The 22,977-nt window shown below is 26.9% G+C and overlaps 1 protein-coding gene across 1 annotated transcript in view; it reads right to left on the bottom strand.

The window, feature by feature from the left end:
* LOC130670875 (ras-related and estrogen-regulated growth inhibitor-like) overlaps positions 1–22,977 on the bottom strand; it is a 58,281-nt gene that overhangs the window by 23,272 nt on the left and 12,032 nt on the right. Inside the window, exons 2-3 of the mRNA XM_057474480.1 lie at positions 22,823–22,879; positions 6,777–6,853 (exon numbers count right to left, since the gene is read on the bottom strand). Of these exons, the coding sequence (XP_057330463.1) occupies positions 6,777–6,853; positions 22,823–22,879 (134 nt within the window). The remainder of the gene's footprint in view (positions 1–6,776; positions 6,854–22,822; positions 22,880–22,977) is intronic.

Consider the following 22,977-nt stretch of genomic DNA (forward strand, 5'->3'; position numbering starts at 1 on the left):
GCGGGTTGTCTTTAGCAAACAGGTTTTCTACCACTTCTTATTTCGCCCTTCTGCATGGACCGTCTTCTCACGTCGTCGTGAGACTTCTGTCTCCTTCCGCTTGTATTTTTCGATTCATTTTACCTCTCATTTTTTATTTTTATTGTTGTTGTTGCTGATGGTTTATTTTGGGTGACGTTTTTTTTACTTTATTTTCAAATGCTTCTCTCTTATTTCTTATTCTCATACTTTTTGTCTTTTTTTATTTTATTCCCTTTTTATTCTTGGCGTCTCGTCGCGCTCCAAATGTTTGCACCTGTCTCTCACATGCGCGTGGAGACTAAAAGAGACGATGTGAAAAATATGTATATATAAATATATAAATATGCAGACTTCCGATGGTTAAAAATAACTCTGAAGATGATGGTAAGAAAAAAAAAAGAAATTTTTGAAATTTTTATATTTAATTAACTGTCTCTGGTTTGTCTCTTATATATTTTATAAGTTAATCCGTCGCGTTTCTGGGGTTTTAATTTTAGTTACATGTAAAATCTCACATTCTTTTCATTAAATATAAAAATATTCAAATTTTTTACACAGTAATTAATTACAAAGTTAATTATTAAATTTAATGTTCATTATAATTAAAAAAATTCACTCAACATTTCACATTATTAATTAATTTCGTAAATTTTAATTATTACTCTCGTTTTTTTACTGGTAATAATAAAAATTTATTTGCAAATTAATAAAAAAATATCATAATTATTTTCCTCAAAGTGGTTTTTTAAATATTTATATTTATTTTGAACGGAAAAAAATGATGCTCAAAATTGAAATAGTTGGTAGTTTATTTTTGACTTAAAATTAGTATATTTGTATACAAATATCAAACCAGGATCATTATATATTACAAAATGGCTATTATTTAGATTAAAATTTGATACATATAGAAGAGCAAAATTTGTAATTTCGTATATTTAAATTAATATGAAAAAGAATCGATAAATTGGTATCTAAAGTTATTTATTACTATTCAAATAAACATAGAAAATTTTAAAAAATTTACCACTTATTCGATTTCTGTATATAATAAATTAATTTATAATAACGAATAAATAACATTTTATATTAATTACACCGGCACACAAAAAAAAAATTGTCTGTACACTGGGCGCCACCTATCTACGGGCATGTTTTTCGACCCGCTGAATACGAATTTTAAGTCAGTTTAGGCCGTCCAGCCTTCAATTTCGAGTAAATTGCAAAAAACCTCAAAAAATAGCGAAAATTCGATGTTTTGGCAAGAAAAAAAATTTTGAGATCTAAGGCAAGCATAATTTTCATGTTTTTTGATCTGTTAAATACTAATTTCGATCGTACTTTAATCATAAACTTTTTTAATTCTAAAAAAATTGTAAAATATCCTTAAAAATTGCAAAAATCGTGAAAAATTGGGATTTTCTTGGTACAAAAAATTTTGTGGACCCGGATTGACGAAGATTTTCATGTAATTTAATCTGCTTGATCTGATTCTGCAATAAATTTGGCCCATAGTCCCCTCAAACATTCATAAAACTGCAAAAAACCGATAGAATAGCAGAAAATTGCTGCTGAAAATGACTAATAATTATTAGTCAATGGGATAGAATTTATAAAATAAGAGTTTAAAGTTTTCGGTATGTTCATGAGCAAAAAATCAGTATCTAGTATACTAATTTTTCATTTTATTATTCACCACTTATTCGATTTATGTGTATTGTAAATTAATTTATAATGATGAATAAATGATATTTTAAGCTAACAATTGATCAGAGATATCGAATTTATAAAATAAAAGTTAGTAACTTTTTCAATTTTTCGGCTGGAAAAATCAGTATCTAAGATAGCAATTGTTAATTTGACCAATCATTACTATTCAATAGATGTATGCCATAAATTAATTAATTTTCACTAATAAGTCACGTATTTATATACCTAAAAGTAATAATATTTAGTTACTTTTTGAAATAATTGATAGTAGTTTTTAGGAATCTACAAAAATTAGTAAACTACTTTGCATTAAGTACATAATAGTACTAATTATTGATAACAGATTCCACTTTTTACTATCATTTATTAATTTTTAATATTATGTTTTTTTCGTGAAAGTATTGTGATACTTTTATATTTAAAGACAATAAAAATCAACGTCATGTCGCTGTCATTTAAATGCAGTAATACCATTGATGGGGTTGACATTCGTGTACTCTATATTTGGGCACACCCTGTCCACCTTGGACTACCGAGCGTGTCCATGTGATATGGAATGGTGAATAAGCAGCTTGATTGACAGGTTAAAACGGTAGTTTGATTCTCGGTCATCATTTACATAGAACATGCCACGCCTCTTACACACATCATATACCCTCATTTATTCCCTTACACCCTCTCATCCTTAACGCCAGTAGCTCCCATTTAAAAACGTCACATCAACCTTGTGTATATATATATATATATATATATATATATATATATATATATATATTAGGGTGCTCCGTTTGAAACGAAGATTTTTTTTTTTTCGTTCCCCATCGAAAATCTTGTTCTACATGTAAAAATAAAAATTCAGTAAAATTTTGAGCTCTTAATAACAAATTTAAGAACTGGAACAACGTCGTTGAAGTTTTCCCATGCTAAAAGCATGTAAATTTTGATTCTTTTCTTTTTATTGAATAAAACTCAGCCCCATATTCACGTATCTTATCGGTTCAAAGTTTTCTTGGAAGAGAATTGTATGCTCTCTGAAAAAGCCTGTATGTGCTTAGCAGTACCTTCAACTACAGCCCTCATGGAAGCCTTGAAAGTCTAATTTCCTACGAAATTAGTGGTTTTTTGTTGTTAACTTGTAAACGGTTGACTTTTGGGAAAAAAAGTACATGATATTTTTTGTAGGAAATTCAGTCTTCTACAAAAAAGTTCTCATAAGTCAAATCTCTAAAATCAATATTTAAAAAGATATATGAACTTTAACTAAGTAAAATTCGAAATTTTAGCTAAATGTCAATGTTCAATACTATACAATATATTCAGTTATTAACTTACGGTAAGTATCAATTAATATATATTTATATAAAATATAAAATGCCCGTAATTATTCATCGAAATTGTTCTTAAGTACTAACCTCATTTGTAATTCTTTTGAAATATTGAATGATTAAAACACAGGATTGAAGAATCTCGTTCGAATTTTCGATGTCCTCGGGACCTAACAGATGGATTATGTTAAAAAAAACATGGTTTATGTAATGGTTTTGAATTATAAAACCGTTAATCTTGACATTTAGCTAAAATTTCGAATTTTACTTAGTTAAAGTTCACATATCTTTTCAAATATTGATTTCAGAGATTTGACTTTGAAGAACTTTTTTGTAGAAGACTAAATTTCCTACAAAAAATGTCATGTACTTTTTTTCCCAAAAGTCAACCGTTTACAAGTTAACAACAAAAAACCACTAATTTCGTAGGAAATTAGACTTTCAAGGCTTCCACGAGGGCTGTAGTTGGAGGTACTGCTAAGCACATACAGGCTTTTTCAAAGAGCATTCAATTCTCTTCCAAGAAAACTTTGAACCGATAAGATACGTGAATATGGGGCTGAGTTTTATTCGATAAAATGAAAAAAATCAAAATTTACATGCTTTTAGCATGGGAAAACTTCAACGACGTTGTTCCAGTTCTTAAAATTTTTATTAAGAGCTCGAAATTTCACTGAATTTTTATTTTTACATGTAGAACAAGATTTTCGATGGGGAACGAAAAAAAAAAAATCTTCGTTTCAAACGGAGCACCCTAATATATATATATATAATACAAATAAATAATTACTCTGTATCAATGACCTGTAGCATGTAAATGAATCCATACATGATCCCTTTCCACGTAAAAATTATTAAATCATTAAATCATATATAATTTTATATAATGAACACGTCAAATCTATGTAAATATATGTTACGTCATTTAATAATTTAAACCTCTTTCTATTAATAAAATTGAATATGTAACTTTTTTTTCTGAGGAAAGATTTTTTGAAAAAAATTTTAATTGAATAATTTATTTAACAATTTTATTAGTATTACACCATAAAAAGGCGGTGGTAAAATTAAATAACACCAGTGTAGGCGGTGTTAAAATACCGGTGTTAAATCAGTGTAAAAAAAATTCCACGTATACAAATTAGAAAAAAAAATGTATGGCATCGAAAAAAATATAAAAATTTAATGAATATTATGACTGAATATATATAACTATTATATATATAGTTAAAAAAAAATAAGAAAAATTTAGTCTATGCCATGTCTTCTACGCTCAGAAAATTAAATGATAGGAATTGTCATCTAGTGATGGTAAAATTTTTGCTATCAATCCGATAGTAGTGAATATTATCTAGATGATTGTATGAATCATCTAGATCGTAATGCTTACCATATGGATGATAATTGTTACGATCATGTATGTTAACCAGAGTTAATTACTATTACTATTCTAAATAGTTATATTTATAATTTCTGATGGTTACAGTTACCATCAGAAATTATAATAGTTACAATGTAAAAAATCGGGAGTGAATCCGGATTTAATTTAAATTCGAATTCACTCCGCATTCACTCCGGTTTCTCTACGATTCAAAGAAGTCTCTAGGAAAAACGCTAACACATAAAAGTTAAGGAAGAACATTTTTCTACACTCAGAAAATTAAATGATAGGAATTATCATCTAGTGATGGTAAAATTTTTGCTATCAATCCAATAGTAGTGAATATTATCTAGACGATTGTATAAATCATCTAGATCGTAATAATATTAATTACAATCCCTGATAGTAACTGTTATCATCCTGATGGTAATTTTTACCATCCTGATATTATTATCTCTATTAAAAAAAATTATAACACTACCTTTCTTTGCATTTAAAAATTTTCAAATCATTCTAGATGATTGGAATTAAAAATTTAGGATAATAAACACAATTACTTAATTTTCTGAGTGTATGATAATAAAAATTAAATTAATTTAATTTGGCGTTAGTGAAAAAAAATATTATCGTGTGTAGATTTTTTTTCAAAAATCCCTCGATTACACAATCAACGAAATCAATTTTGCGAGTCAATGATGTCTGATGAAATTCAAATGATAATAAAAATAAACAAAAGATTCTAGAGTTAATTTAAAAGTAGAAATTTTACTAAACAGTTAAGTTCAAATCATATTTTGTAAATTTGGTCGTAATACTCGAGCATGTCATTATTATATTTGAATTTTTATAAAAAGGTCAGACATGGACACGACGGGATATTAAACGCACAATGGGACGTCCCAAAAATTTGATTAAAAAAAAATTTTTTCAATTTCAAACTTTCATAAATTTTATATAAATTACAAATCAAATCGATACCACAAACCCGGGGTACAGCGGGACACCTAAAAATTTTTTTAATCCTACTCCAAAAAAAAAAAAAAATTCACCTATTCTGTCTTGAAAAATTAATCAATAAAATAAAAAATTAATAACACGCTTATATATCCCTTGTATAAATATATAATAATATTATTATCTGTCAATTATATTTCAAAATTGTTACGACTCTCGACCTTAGACACTCGTCGTCATCTCTTATCTTCTAGCAATTAAGATCCGTACATCCCACAAATAAAATAAACCTAAGTATAATTATCCTTTACATCAAAAGTGAGATATAAAAAAAATATAAAAAAAAACAAAGTACATTTAAAAGACGGTAAAAATTCGTTTACAACCCAACTAAGCAATAAAAAGGTGTTGATGGCACGTACGAAAGATGCAGAGGCGGACAACAGAACAATCTTTTATCCTTTCTCGTCTTATGTATCCTTTTAACTCTATACTCTATACTCAGTCCTTCTCTTATACGTATAATGTAGATATGTGTTGTTGAAGCAAACATGAACCTCAAGTACATGTACGTAATGTTTAAGTAAACGCGCGCATTCGGATGCAACCGATGCCGCTATCTCAAAGTTACCGCGATATCGCCAAAGAAGCGCGTGCTTCTTGTTCTGCGATACAAAACCCATCAATTTATCAATCATTATTTTTATTTTTATTTTATATACTTGTGTTCTTTGTCGCTATTGTCTACACAGTCTCATTACACGACTAAATAATTATTTTCAAAATTATTTTGCCATTTAAAAATGCCGGTAAACTTCTACCGTGTCCTTGTCTTTGTTCATTTCGTATCGTGTATTATATGGTTTGTGTAAGACTAATGTAAGAGTCATATCTATATGAGTCGTAATATATATACAGATATATATAAGGTGTAGTATTGAGTATGTAATATAAGTTGTGACTTGGTAAGAATAATAGCCAAGGTACGTTAAACGTAGGTGGCACGTGTCGGCTCATTACTTCGACATGCCACATATATGAGTAAATATATATGTATATATATAAATATATATGTGTCTATGACCAAGACTCGACCCTTGGCAATGCGACGTAACTCATTCGCGAGCCCACTCAACCACTCAAAACTCCCTTGTTATACGGCTAAGATCTTTGACTAATTTTTTTTTTATATATTTTTTTTTATGTCAAATATATATACGTTACTTTATCGGTGTAACAATAAAGATAAGTTGACTTGTGGAAAAAAAGAATTTTTTTTTTAATTAATTAATTTTGTTTTTTAACGGCAGGTAAAATGGACCAAGGGAAGTAATGTTTGAATTTGTAAATAATTTTTTAATTTTGAAAAAAAATATATCACTCACCTCGCACCTCGAAGTATCGAGAATTTCAACTTCAGTCATGACATTGTCTATGGTTACATTGTGTCTATAGAGAAAATCTGTAATGAAAATAAATATAATTAGTTTTTATGTGCAAAGTAATTAATTAATTTTTTGGGATACTAAAGTTAGTCGAAGGCTGATAATTTATGGATTTTTTTAAAAGTGATAAATTATTCAAAAAAATTGCACCTATAGATTTTTCAATTTTCTACATGTGCATATTTTTTTTTTTTTTTTAAATTACTGTTGAAAAAAAAATCGAAAATTATTGATTGTCTGCTAACTTCAAGATCATTAATTTTTTATGATACTGATGTTAGCAGACGTCTAATAATTTTTGCATTTTTTTTTAGACGATAAACCATAAAAAAAAAATATTTGAAAAAATTGCACCTGTAGTTTTTTTAATTTTCTGCATGTGCATTTTTTTATTTTTCGTTTTTTTGTAATTGATTTGTTGAAAAAAAAATCTAAAAATTGCTAATTGTCTGCTAACTTCAGGATCATTAATTTTTTATCTATTTTAAAATTATTGCCGTTTTTAGTCGATTCGAGAAATTTTTTTTTTTTAATTCTCAATGCAAAAAAATTTCTTGGGGCGAGTAAAAATTTTTTGCACAACGAAATTATTTACTCTGTGCACTTTTTTGCGGTCATAAGAAATGGAAAATTCAAATTTTTATTTTTCCCGCGAATTATGAAAAAAAAACCGCTATTATAAAAATTAAATTTTCAGTTGAAAAATTTAAAAAAATTTTTTTTTTAATCATAAAATTTTTTTTTAATTAATTTGCTGTCCAGTAGATTACAAAAAAAAATTTATTTCATTGTTGGATTTTTCCAAGTGAAATCGAGTGAGATCATAATTGCGCACGTAAAAAATCATTAAAAATATTTACTGTCAATGTTTATGAACTAAAATTACTGGATATATACTGAAATAAATATTAATTGTTTGTCAATAAATAAATAATGGAGTTTTAAAGACAATATTTTATGGGCATTTAGTAAACTGTAATAAATAAATCACGAGATGACCAATAAATAAGTAATAAAAAAAACCCATGTAGAGCTTAAAGAAGATATAAAAAAATACGAGATATAAAGATGGGTTTTATACATATACATATATATATAATACAGCACTTTTGTATATTATGACGTCAAAGACATCCTGTTGATTTTACAAAAATAATCTTGATAACGGTTTAAATTCCCTGATGGGAACAATGAAGTTAAGAATGACGGTTCTTATTTTTCATTTTATCTTAACTTATTATTCTTATTCTTCGTCTCATCTTAATTCTTTCATGACTGAAATTGAATTTTAAGGAGGACAACCATGGTGGTAAACGTCCATCGCCTCAATTCATTGCTAAATTTAGGTCATCGAAAAATTTACTCCCTCTTTTTCACCACCTCCTCAACTTACTTTTCCTCTTTCTTAATATCCGATAACATTTGACACAATTTTTATCGACATTAATGTCTCTCTTGCAATTAATCACTTTATATTTCCTTCCTCACCAATAATTAACAACTAACATTAAAATTCTTAATTTACTACAGTACTCAACTCAAATTTATCTGCAGTGATTGCTAAATTTATTACATCTTTTGTTACCCATAATAATAATTTTTTTTTAATTTTTCCTCTCAGTTCAATTTCTTTTTATTTAATAAAGAAATTTTATAAATTGTCCAGATATTGAATTTTTTTTAAAATAATTATTTGCCCAAAATAATCATATCCAAATTTTTAAAAAATTTTTTTAATTTCTTGAAATTCTAAAGAGTGAAACTTTTAACCTCCGTTAGTTTTTCTAATCCATCAAATTATCGGAAATGTCATGAGAGAAATTTATCTAACCCGAGTTTTAATTTTATACCCGGCATGTAATTTTGATAAGAAGAAAAAAAAAATTTTTTTCTATTAGTAATAATATATTGCCTATACCTAAGGAGGAAAATAGTACACATCCCGAGTCAAAAAGCAAATTCTAGTTTAGTCCTCAAAAGCCTCAATTCCTTTGATGTTTTATTTGCCGCCCAGAAAGTAACTCTACTTTAGTACTCAAAATCCTCAATGAGATCTATGAGGTCTAAATGCGAATAATTTATCGATTTTGAATTATAACTAAGACCTTAAAATCCTCAACGAATGAAAAGTTATACTTCGGACTTTTAAAAATTTTAGATAGAAAAGGGAAGGGAGAGAATACGTCGAATGAGACTTTTGAGGTTCAAATGTGGATTAAATTATTCCTGTAAGATTTGAGTATTTTGAGGCTCTAATCCAGATTATGTTATGCCAGTGTAGTCCTCAAAGTGGTAAAATTGGTCATAACTACTACTCTGAGGACTAAACTAGGATAACTTTCTGTACTGTTGTCAATCTTAAAATTATAAGTTGATTCTCAAAAATCTCATCGAGAATTTTGAGACTTAAATCCGAATTCGTTTTTTGACTCGGGATATTGCTCCACATATGTAATAAAAACATATGGGTAATCATGTCCTTTAGCACGGAAAAAAATTTTTTGTGACCAAGCAATGGTTTGTAACTGTAACAAAACTGTTGTGTTCCAATAAAAAAACTGATTTGTTAAAGTAACAGAATGAATTTGTAGCATTAACAACAAATTTTGTAATCATAAGCTAAGATTACTTACGGTAGCAAATGCCGGCTTTAAAATACGACGATATTATTATAATAAACATCGTGTGTTCTCATAACAAATCGACTTCTTAATTACGACACAAATTCATTTGTTACTATAACAAATTGATTTATTACCGTAAGTTAATCATGTTTGTCATTATAACAAAATCTTTCGTTAACCCGTCTTTTGTTATCAGGACGAAATTCGTTTTTTCCGTGAGTACATACAATTTTTCAATAAATTCGCAACCAAAAATTTGAATTTTTGTATTGTTCCCGCGAAAACTAGCGCATGCGCACTTTAACAGAATAATGCTTTCTTCCCTCTATATAGGGCGTAAATTCCAACTTTTCGCACGGACATAATAAAAACTTCGTTTTATTTCTATGCTACATTTCACAGCCAGATAAATATTTAAAAAAAGAAACTTTTATTCGAAATGAGACCCGGACATCTAAGCGATCTAATGTGTGTCCATTATTCACACATGCCCGTAAATAAAAGTGTAAAAGATAAAATTACAAAATTACTTAAATTCACCATAGAAAATTCAATTGCATAGAGAGTTTGTAATTGCGATAGTTTGTCTTTAGATATATATCACACAATAACTGTTTAAAGTGTGAAAGTATGTGAGAAACTCTCCATTACATTTAGTATATATATGTATATATATAAGTGTATACATATACCGAGTAGTTTATTATGCATATTAACTATTTAACATTGTATATTACATTACATTATTAGATTATAAAACGACAACAATTTCAACAAGTTATAACTGAATAGAAATATATATTTTAAAGTTACTATTCAAAATAACACATTTATCTTATACTATATACCATACACCGCTCTATCATTATACTCAATTGAGATACCAACAATGACGACAATGACGACTTTCCCTGACAACATCTTTATATTGTACATATATGTCTATTCACATATCTACATTTATCCTAATATCAAAGGCAGATATAATAAATTTCACGTTCTGTTAAATTTTCTCGCCACTATTTTTAAAGAAAAACATTCACTTTCATTTATTTCATTTATCTTTTTGTAAATTCAATATAATCTTTTTGCGACCACATGTGCGCATGACTGCTCTTAATTCGGTAATTTTAAAATATATTATTCTGAGTCCCTAAAATGGTCAAGTTCAATTTCATTTATAAAATAATATTATTAACATAAATAAATAAATTAATAAATAAATATATGCATATATAAGATGTAAATATATATATGTATCCATTAAGGTAATTTAAAGAAATTTTAGCTTTTACCCTTTCAGAAATTAACGTATGCAACGAAAAAATTATTATCGAGTTTGAGCTCAAAAGTTTAAGAGGCCGCTCATGAATTTTTGAAATCTTAGGAATGAAAAAAAAATTAAGATTCTTTTTTTTCAAATTTTTTACTTCTTGTTTTTCTTTCGAATATGAATTTTATGAAAATACTTAAGAATTTTGAAATTTTCAATATTTTGGAGTGATCTGAAAATATTAATATATATTAGCGTGACTCAAAGAAATTTTCACTCTCACCCAAAAATAATGTATGGGAAAAAAAAATTATGACCAAGTTTGAGCTCAAAAGTTAAGAGGCCGTTTAAAAATTTTTAAAATGTATAAAAAAGTCGTTTTATTTTTTCAAATTTTTTTTCTCGCTACAAGTAGAAAATATAGAGTAGAGGTACCATTTGTGGCTAGTGCTCTATTTTTGGGCATTCAACACTTTATTTTAATAAATGAAAAAGTATTTAAAAAAACATGACCGTAAAGTTAGCAGATCCCTGGTGGAAATTTTTAGGAATTTTCTCCGAAAAAATCAGTTCCAAAGTTCTAAAGACTTTTTCAAAGTTCTAAAGGCTTTTCAGAGTTTTTCAGAGAAAAGTCCGAAAAATTTCCACCAGGGATATTTGAAATTTATATAAATTTTTTTAACTGATAAATAATCATAAGAAAAAAAATATTTCTAAAAAAATTCACATATAGAAAATTTGATAAACTATACGTGCAATTTTTTAAAATATTTTTTTCAATATTTATTTTTTTGTTAAAAAAAATCTAAATAGAGTCAAATGTCTGCTAACTTTATTGTCATAAAAAAACTTGCAGTCATAGTATAAAAATAAGTATTTTTGAACACAGTTAAAAAATTAGTTGTCTCTGCGTATTTCATAAACTATTTTATTAAATTTTTCAAGTGTCCAAAACTGGTCCTCAAGTCACCAAAAACGGTACCTCTACCCTATGACTAAAAATTTCACTTTCAAATGAGAAGACTCGAATTTTGAAATTTTTCTAATTTCCAATATTTTTGAGTCTTGGCGCGAAAAATTTTTTTTCGCTCCAAGAAAATTTTTACTTGATCTAAGAAATTTTTCGTATTATAAATTGAAAACTAAAATTTTCTTGTGGTGACAAAGAATTTTTTGAGGTAAGAAAAAATTTTCTTGAGCCAAAAAATTATTTCTAATCCTACGAAAAATTTTGTTTTCATTTTTTAATGCAAAATGTTTCTTGCGCCAAGAAATTCTTTTTTTCTGTGTACGAGAATTTTGAAATTTTCCTAATATCCAATATTTTTGAGTGATCTTAAAAACTGAATATTCATATATACTCATATATGAGCGTATTAATAGTGTTTATATAAATATATAAAGTCTTAATTCATTTATTTTATTAAATTATCATAACGATAAATAAACAATTTATATCATTACTCTTACAACTGAGGTCGTTATCTTAAATGGCACAAACCCGATTCTCTTGTTTTGTTACTAATAAAAGTTTACCAACCGTAACGCACTAATAACGAGGCCTTATTCGCTTCATTCGAGTTAATATAATTTTTAAAACCGCGATCAATACAACTAAACCCCAAGCAAACCCGCGATTTAAACGAGATCCTTTAAACTGCTCTGTACTGAATACTGTAATGCTACTGCCGGTTGCTCACTTAAATAAAACGATCGTCGATTATAGACACGATTCGAACGAGGTGTTTATGGATTTATTTATCGTTTTACTCAAGACTACACTTACTGGACATTGACTTCCGTATCTCTCACATATATTCCATACAATTTTATTTTTTCATTTATTTCGTTCTAATTAAACTATTTATCTCTCAAAGTGTCATTTTATAAGATTCTAAATTATTAAAATATATTTTTATGATGCATTTTATTGATAGCCCAATAAATACGATTTATTATAATTTTAATTGGCGGCATTTTAAATTTTAATTGCATCTATAAATTATTATTAATAATAAAATATGTCTCTAGTTGGTAAAAATTTATCATTTTTTAAAATTAACATACAAACAATAAAAATTTTCGACTAAAATATTTTAACAGACGAAAGTTTAACTTTCACTTTTAAATTCAATATTGTGGTTAAAAAGAAAAGTGATAAGTTGAGATAAAAAAAAAAATATTTAAGTGTTTTAATTTAAAATTTACATAAAAAAAAATTTATAAAAGCTTTTATTTAAATGAAATTTTTTTTACAAGATTTGAAAATCAAACTGTTAGTGATAGATGTACCCATTACCACGTTATTTAGAAAAAAGGAACACAGAAAACAGCATTTTTCATTCATTAGAAAATTTCAAATTGCCGCCATTTCTATAATGCTTAACCGATTTTTGTAAATTTTTAAACTTCCCGCGTCGAAATATTAGACACAAGTTGAACGTTCTTAACGTTTTAAACATAAATTAAACATTCTTAACGTTTTAAACGGGAATTGAACATTATTAACGTTTTGAAAGTAAATTGAACGAATTTTTTGTATTTTGGTTCGTAAGAAATTGGTAATTTCATGAGTTATGATATTAGTTTAATGATAACATTAATTAATTTATTTCAATATTAATCACAATTTTCATAATATATGAAAAGATATAATAGTGTTAAAGATAGAAGTATGAAACTGAAAAAAAACTTTTTTCAAAATACGAATTTTTTATTCAAGAGCCAGAAAGGCGGACGACAAAATTTTAGGAAATGGACGTGATTATAATCCAGAAGTACAAAATCGATAAAAATAATTTTTTTGTATGCTTATGTTTTCTTATTGTAAGTCTAAATAGGTTTTAGTTACGTTTTCGATTTATGATACTCCAATCTACGTTTTGAATAAGTTGAAAGCTGTCGAATTGAGTTTTTAATGTCCAAAACATTGAATTTACGTTCAAAACGTTCAATCTACGTCTAATATTTCGACTCGGGTTGATCGAGATAATTACCTAAAGAATAAGTATATATAATTTAATAATCACTCATCAAAAATTTCAAAGATATAAGCAATGGCATCACCATAACACATGAGTCAATTATGTGACTTTGAGCCCTTATTAAAAGTGGAACAATTATCGTAAAACCAAAAATAAAAATAGGAAAACATTTTTTTATCAGCTATCAATTTCTTTTTACATAATAAGGATAGATATACCCGTTGAAAAATTATTTACGAAAAAAGCCAAAGTAGGTTTTTCGTTATTTTTTGAATTTCAAATGTCCGGCTATTCTAAACTAGTTGACCGATTTTGCTCATCTTCGAACTTAACTGTGATTGTCGTTCATAGAATAAGTGTGCCAAATTTCATTAAGATCCGTTAAAAATTGTGGCCGCTATCGTCGCAACATGGCGCGTTATATATATATACGTATATAAACTTTTGAACCATTAGTATTTTTGGAACCTACTCGATGAATTATGACAGATTATGGCAAAATTCTTTGAAAATTCCACCATAAGGACAAATGCAAAAGATAGATTTCTATGAAATCTAGTAAAAAGTGATTAATTTTCTTTGTAAACATCAATAAACTATTTGAATAATTTTTTTTTAATTATCTAAAATGGTTTTTAAATCACGAAGCATTAGCTTTCTAATGATAAATTAGAAATTTATCGGGGAGAATTATTTGACGAGATGAGGTTGAGAAGGGACTGGAGCTGGAGAAAATTTGCATTGTTAATCGGGATCGCGAAATAATCGCGACAGACATTATATGCCGAGACCTCAAAGCTGTAGCATCTACTCAACAGGAAACTGTATACACTCTACATATATATATTAATGTATTATATCTACATATATATAAATAGACCTCTGTGTCTAAACTCTAAAGACACAGAATACCCTGTAGTGAGCTCTTATATACAGACTACCAGATAGATAGATAGATAAATAGATAGATGGATAGATAAAAAGAGCTGATTTCAGTGTGTACTCTCAAGGTAATCATTCTTCACAAGAATCATCGTGATGTTCTCTCTAATACTCTGGTCCATACTATATATAAAATCAACCATTTATACTTTTTATAATTTACTTTTCTTTTTCATCTTCATCTTCATCTCCTTTTCTTTATAATCCTCTTTCATTTTTCCAACTGGGAAATTTAAGCGTTTACTTTCACGACCTCCAAGATACTCACGACCGATTTATCGATACAAATGTATTCACGTCCATAATAATCATGTTCCCATTCTCTCAAATACTTCGACATCAATAGATATATATACATATATATGTGTTATAAATCTATGAAAAAAATTGTGGAAAAAGAGTTGACTTGAAAATTTCAAAACGTGACACAGTCAATTTTTTTAAACGGTTTTTGAACTGAAAATACAAAAAATAAATAACGATTGTCTTAATAATTGAAATTAACGTTTTTGGACTCTCTTGTAAACTGTTTTTGACTCTTAATTGAAAGTGATAAATTTTATCATTGTTTTTCAGTGCAAAATATGCAGAGAAAAAACTGTTTTTGAACTATTTCTTAATTTTTTTTTTACGGTATTTTAATAGAATTAAGTCAATCATTGATTTTTCTTTTGAATTTTCAAAAAAAATTCGTCGTGTCACGTTTTGAACTTTAGAATGCACAGAAAAAAAAATCTTGACTAAAGGTAAGTATTTTTGATTCAAGAAAATTTTTTTGAAAACCTCAATTTTCTCGGATAAAATAGAAATTTCCTGACGAAATCAAATTCTCTTGGCTCAAAAAAATCTTGATATGGTTCCCAAAAACGTTTGTCTTCCCAGATATTTTCTTGACTCGATAACTTTTTTTCTGTGATGTAATCAGCGGTTTTTCAATCTTTTCACAACAACTTTTGCTTTTTACGGATAAAAACAATAAAGTTGGAAATTTCAAAACTGCATAGCCCGTTTGCTTATTCAAAAAATTAAAAAAAAATATTGTTAACAATAATAATCTATGAGTATAATAAAGAAGAAAAACTTCCATACATTCGTCAATAATAATAATAATAAAATAGAAAAAAAATTTGAATGTGAAAAAGTGATCAAAAGGGTTCTTCTATTTAAGAACTCAAGTGTAAAAAAAATAGATCAACCATACTGAAGTTATTGTGTTTACCCACATTTGTACACATTGACAACCATCACAGGTTTTTTTCAACCATTATCATTAAAATCTGACTTGAAATTGTGTTCGTTTGATTCATTAATGAATTATCTTTCAAATAATACGAATTATGTTCTACTCGAGTATATTTGAACGAGTGCAAATACGTTTCTTACATTAGTGAATCAACCGGGACATAATAAGGGTTAGTAGAACACATCTCATTGCTTCGCGATTGTTGTGCAATTAATATTGCATTTAAAAAATTTACCCTACGATTGGTAAATTAAAATCGACCTAAAAAACACATGTTCATATTAAACCATTTTTTTTTTATTAGTTATAAATTTTTAAACGTTCGTGTAATTGTAACGGACCTATCAACTTTTTTTATCGTCCTGTATGGCTATAAATAAATACATACATACATATATGTATGTATGTTTGTAAATATATATATATATATATATATATATATATATATATATATATATATATATATATATATATATATATATATATATATATATATATATATATATATACAAAGTTAAAAAGTAAGTTACTCTTAACGCGTAATAATCGACGTCTAGCTTTCACCGTTTGAGGGCGTCTGTTGTGTAGAATGCGTCCAGGTGATAAATGTTTAAGTACTCACTCTTAATGTTCTCTTGTCATATATAAATATAACACATATATTTTTTTTTACGACCGAGACCATGGGAGACTTATCTAAAATAATGGCTATCAAAAGTTAAAAAAATTCTTGACCCAAAAATTTAAAAAACATCAAAAAAAAATCAATTGGTATTTTTCGATCGTAATCGTTAATAAATTTTTATCTCTGCTGGATAAAAACCAATTTTTGTTGTATCTTAAAATATAAACCATTAAAATTTTTTACATGCAGAGAATTCGATGGTAAAAATTATCAAAAAGTTTAAGGTAACGGTGGGACAGTTTAATATTTTACAGAAGCTTACTACTTATTTCCGTAATTTTAAATAAAATACAACTAAAAAAATTACGCAGAATATTCCCGTATGAAAACAACATATGGTCAAAATATATGATAAATATCAGAAAATATATGTAGCCAATTTAACTACATTTTCTGATATATTTTTTTTTATACTAAAAAATATAATATTCATCATATACGAGTCCGTATATGTTTAGCATATATAAAATATATATGTCAATCATATACAAAAAATATATTTTTATCATATATGAAAATATATATTCTTGTCATAAACGAAAACTATATTTTTATCATACATAAAAATAAATATTTCTATCATATTCGAAAAATATATTCTGATCATATATACAAACATATATTTATATTGTGTGTGGAAAAAAAAGTTTCTTATTCGTATGACCAACTCCAATTAAATTAGATCTAAATTTTAATATACTCTTTAAATTGCAGTTAAAATTTTCAAAATTAGTTAATTTCATGCGAATATATATACCCATATACATATTCATACACCGAATAAAATATATGCTTAAATATAACAAAGAAAATATATGATGCCATATATAATATAAATTATATGCTACCATATATTTCATTTCATATAAAAATTATATATTTTTTGAATATAAAAGGAAATATATCAATACATTATATTATAAGGTAAATGTAAATGTATATAGCTTAATATAAAAAACATATAAGTTACATATATGGAATACATATATTTACTACTGTATATAATTTTATATTAAATCGGCCAAAATCTCTATATGATTTTTTATAATATACAATATAATATATCATATATTTTTTTGTTGCAAATATATATGATTTGATATATTTTAACCATATATTTTTTCATACGGGTTGCTGTAAATTTTTTGTGTAAAAAAAATTTGAAAATTGTCTCTTATTGAGCTGACGGTGATTTAAATTTTAGGCGCCAAATTTAAATGATGAGAGGCTTGAAGTATAATTTGAATAAATTATCAAAAATATTAAGACCGACTAGTGAAATAATCAAAATAAATGGTCAAAAAAATTATAATAATAATAAAATAAATGATAAATACAACTTGAATTACTTAAGAAAAAAAAAATCATCGCGTGATTACTCTTACTATCCAATTTTCTTAACCCATTGTTACTTTGCGTGATTCGCGTTCATTTATTTAGGTCTCAAGTTTCGCACGTTTTATGTCCGAAAAAAGACTTGAAATTATCCACTTAGTACCGGTTATTTTTAGAGATCGTTAAATCGAAAATATTTAAAATAAGATACGATATATTCATAAGATCGTATTTCAAATTAAATTAAATAATAAATTTTATTTTTAGTTAATTACTTGATAAGTGCCTTAGTAAATTACCAATGTCTTAATTTTAAAAAATATATACACATATTTATATTTTTTAAATTAGTTAAAATAATTGAATAATTAATTAAAAAAAAAAAAGTCAAAGTGAAATTAAAGAAAGCAGCATTACGAAGAAATTAAACGCGAGAACAAATCCATCTCACTGATGTACGAGTTTTCCATCTGTTAATCATCATTAGTATCAATCATTCATTTTATGCTTTTTTAAATCATTAAAATTCATTTAAATCGACCTATAACTCAACTAAATTACTAATCCCAAATAAACTAGTTCAATTTCTACCATCTCAATTAATAAACTCTTCAGACTTTTATTAAAAATAAGTAAATTAAGGAGTAAATAATAAATAAATCGATTGAAATCACCTGTTTCCTTACAAGTAGGAAGGAAGGAAATTGGTCCTTAGTTCTTGGGGTTTATATCCACAGGGTAGCAATTATTACGGGCGAGGTAGCTGAGTATGAGTTATGGGAGAGATCTGCATTCTACGTTATTTTGAACGGGGATAAATAAAAAATAAGAAGTTAAAGCTAAACCTCAAGAAGAAGAAGAAGAAGTTGAATTTAACACGAATCACGAAGCAGTAGTATAAGTCTCAAACGAATAAAAATAATAAAACACTAAGTATAATACGAAGAAAGAGTAGTGTATATATATATACATATATATATAAAAAAGAAAATATATAAATAAAAAGAGAGTATAGAAGTTAAGGCCCCCAAGCTTCGGGCCCTATTTCATATCGAGTCTTTAAATCTCAGCTGCCTCCTCACTGGCTATATATATATATGTATATGTATGTATATATATAGCTTCTCTTACATTATATTACTCTCTTACTCCAAATAAACCTCCAAGGCAAATATATATATATATAAATATTACACGTGTATTATATTCTTGTAGGATAGAAAGCTTTAGCGAGAGGACGCTTCGCTTGACTTCCTACAACCTGTCGATAGCCTCCATAATTTTAAAACCTCACTTCAGTCATATTTTTCACTCTCACTAATCTCTTATTAATTTAATTTTCTTTAATTAATATTTATTGATTAATAAATATCAATTAATTAGTTACTCGTACTCATATATTTCCGATTAACTAATTGATATGTATTTATATTAGGGTGGTCGTTAAAAATTAAAATTTCTCAGGCGCCCCATAAAAAGCTTGTTTTTAGTGAAAAAATACCTGGGGAATTTGGTTTTTTCTTTTTAAGTAAAAAGAACACGTGTCGCAGGACGATCAAAGTTCATTTTTTGATACAATCGCGGTTTTTTTTAAATATCTCATGAAATATGCAGGTTAAAGAAAAAAATCATAGGAACAATTTTGTAGGAAATTAAATTCTTGACAAAAAAGGTCATGTTCATTTTTTTTATAAAATGTGTTTTTATGAAGATATTTTAAAAAAACTTTTTTTTAGATCTGATGAATAAAGCATTTTTCGATGCGATCGCGGTTTTTTTAAAATATCTCATGAAATATGCAGATTAAAGGAAAAAATCATAGGAACAATTTCGTAGGAAATTAAATTCTTGACAAAAAAGGTCATGTTCATTTTTTTTATAGAATGTGTATTTATGAAGATATTTTAAAAAAACTTTTTTTAGATCTGAATTGAGCGTTTTAAGGATTACAAATTTTGAAAATAACATTTTTATAAGTATATAGAAACTACAACAAGCATTAATGGTTGATATGTGACGAGTTACGAAGTTGTCTATATTTAAGAAAAAACGTTATTTTTAACATTCGTAATCCTTAAAATGCTCAATTGATAAGATGTAAAAAAGTTTTTTTAAAATATCTTCATAAATACACATTTTATAAAAAAAATGAACATGACCTTTTTTGTCAAGAATTTAATTTCCTGCAAAATTGTTCTTATGATTTTTTCCTTTAATCTGCATATTTCATGGGATATTTAAAAAAAACATCTGTAATCCTTAAAATGCTTAATTCATCAGATCTAAAAAAAGTTTTTTAAAAATATCTTCATAAATACACATTTTATAAAAAAAATGAACACGACCTTTTTTGTCAAGAATTTAATTTCCTACAAAATTGTTCCTATGATTTTTTCCTTTAGTCTGCATATTTCATAAGATATTTAAAAAAAACCGCGATTGTATCGAAAAATGAACTTTGATCGTCCTGCGGCACGTGTTCTTTTTACTTAAAAAGAATAAACCAAATTCCCCAGGTATTTTTTCACTAAAAACAAGCTTTTTATGGGGCGCCTGAGAAAATTTAATTTTTAACGACCACCCTAATGTGTGTATATGAGGAATAATAATGTATGATTATACAGTGATTCGGTTACTGGGAAGTTGAATAAATGGATCGGTTTTAAAAGAGACGATTGCCTAGAAAGCGTTTTAAAAGTAATATAAGATCGTCTAGAGTCTAGACCGCCTGGAAGGATATGTCTGAGGTATATCCTCTGGGCTTGTTGTTCTCGATATGGCTACTGATATCACCGATACCACTAGAAGAGACTACATTCAATATTTTAAATGTGTGTTGTCTATATACTGAGGTATTACATCCCGATTCAGAAGCCTGGAAGGCTAAACTGGAACTCTCGTTTAAGAAAGATGAGAAAGACTTGTAAACCGACCAGATAAACTCTTTTATAAGGCAACGCGGTAATTTTCTTAGAATTTAACTCGTATCGAGCTTTTTTCTTTATCTCTTAACTGGGGTTTGTAGATTCGTTTTATGGATTGCGATTCATTTTTATTTGTATATTTTAATGACAATTAACATTCGTTTAATAAATGGAAATATTCAAGTGCTAATGAAGCAATTTCTGCACCATATCTTTATAAGGAATCCGGTATGTTGATAATTGTATGTAACTTTGAGAATTTGTTGTAAAGTAGAATCAACCGGATGTTTTTTTTTAAGATAATCGAGATTTGTTTTTCTTTAGGTCAGTCAGCGAATTAGGTCAGGGGAAGTGGCGATTAATTTAGGCAGCTACACAGTTAGAAATTCTGTGTAGTTGTGTTAGAAAATTATTTGCTTAAATTTTTGTGATTTTCAACGCAGAAATTGACAGATGTTAATTCGACAGGAGCCGTTCGTGTTATTTTACTGTAACAGATTTGTTAAATGATCAGAAACTTCGGAACGTAACGTATTTACTGGGTTATTCGAAAATTAACACAAAATTTGAGTTGTTTAGCTAAACATTTCCTCCCGGTCAAATTACTGACTTAAAAATGACTTTTTTGACTTAAATTTAAGTCAGCTAAGCCGAAATTAGGTGAAATTTGAGTTTTTTGACTTTAATAGATACTAAGAAGGTCAAGTTAGCCACACAGGGAGAATTATCTAATTAATTTTACTCGTCAATTGAGAGTAAAACTGGATCTGCATGAATAATTACTTTTCCGTTTGTAGATAGTGTTCTATTATGGGATAAAAAAACCCAATTTCGAGTAATTTTTGAACAAAAAAGAGTAAAAAATAAAACAAAAGGAATCAGTTTTTATTGTTTCCGTATTTATTTTGTTTTTGGCCCAAGTTTATCCTAAATTGAGGGTAAATTTTATCGAAAAATTCGCTGGGTACAAAAGCTAGTCAAAAATGAATGAAAAACACGTTCGATTTTGACTTGCTTGTGGCTAACGTGACCTACCTAGTAGCCATTTGAGACAAAAAAATCAAATTTGACTTGGTTTTGGGTCAGTGACCTCAATTCAAAACAGAAAAGTTAAATTTGAATTATTTTTTTAACTCGGGCAGTGACTTCCGCGCGTTTTTTCATTACTGTAATCAAGCAGAGAATATTGTTGACAGGAAACTTAGATTATTATTGATTTGTATATTATATAATTATATCTACTTTTTATATTTCTATGATCTGGTTCAATAATATTTTAATTTTCATTTCACGTGAGGGCAATTCATAGCTTTGGTTTTTTAGAAAAGTCACATAAAATCGAACTACTTGTTTGCTAAATGTTCATAAGTTTTATTATGATTAGACCAATATACTTGTCAAAAAATGTCAAAATAACAGATTCTATATACAAGTGTTAAATTTAACACAACAATTTCTGTGTATAAAAATCATGAAATACTTTTTTTTCAATAATTATTCAATAAATTATTGTATGTTCCCTTAAAAACAGAAAAATTATCTTGTAATTTTAAAAATCAAGTCTATAAATTTGAGTTGTAAAAAAATGATCAAAATTTTGTATTTCCAATAAGTAGAAATTTTTACTAAAATTGAAATATTATTTTTTTTTTATTATTACGACCAATGTATTTTTATTTATTTATTTAAGTATTTATAAATATATCATTATTCAAATAACATATTCGTAACGTAAGATATTTTTATCAACTTGCGTATTGCTTTATTACATATTTTATGTCCCGACAAAATCCCTGTGACAGCCGAGTAAAAAATAAAAGCTTAAATTTATCTTACCAACAATCGTTGTTTATTATCACTTATTTTTTTTTTTTAAATTATCATCCATTTAAAGTTAAATTGCCATTATTGTCATATATTTCCATATATAAATCAGCAATATATCCATATAAAATAATATTTTAAATCCGACTTACCACTCGTTGAACTGTACTCTCCGATATACCGCCTCGTTAGATACCGCACCACCACAGCTGAAAAAGAAAAATAAATAAATAGTAAAAAATATTAAATCAGAGTAAATAAAAAATTTAAATCCATTAGTTACAACAGTCATGTGTATTAAGTGAGG

The sequence above is a fragment of the Microplitis mediator genome, chromosome 7 (assembly GCF_029852145.1).
Source record: "Microplitis mediator isolate UGA2020A chromosome 7, iyMicMedi2.1, whole genome shotgun sequence".
NCBI classification, from domain to species: domain Eukaryota; kingdom Metazoa; phylum Arthropoda; class Insecta; order Hymenoptera; family Braconidae; genus Microplitis; species Microplitis mediator.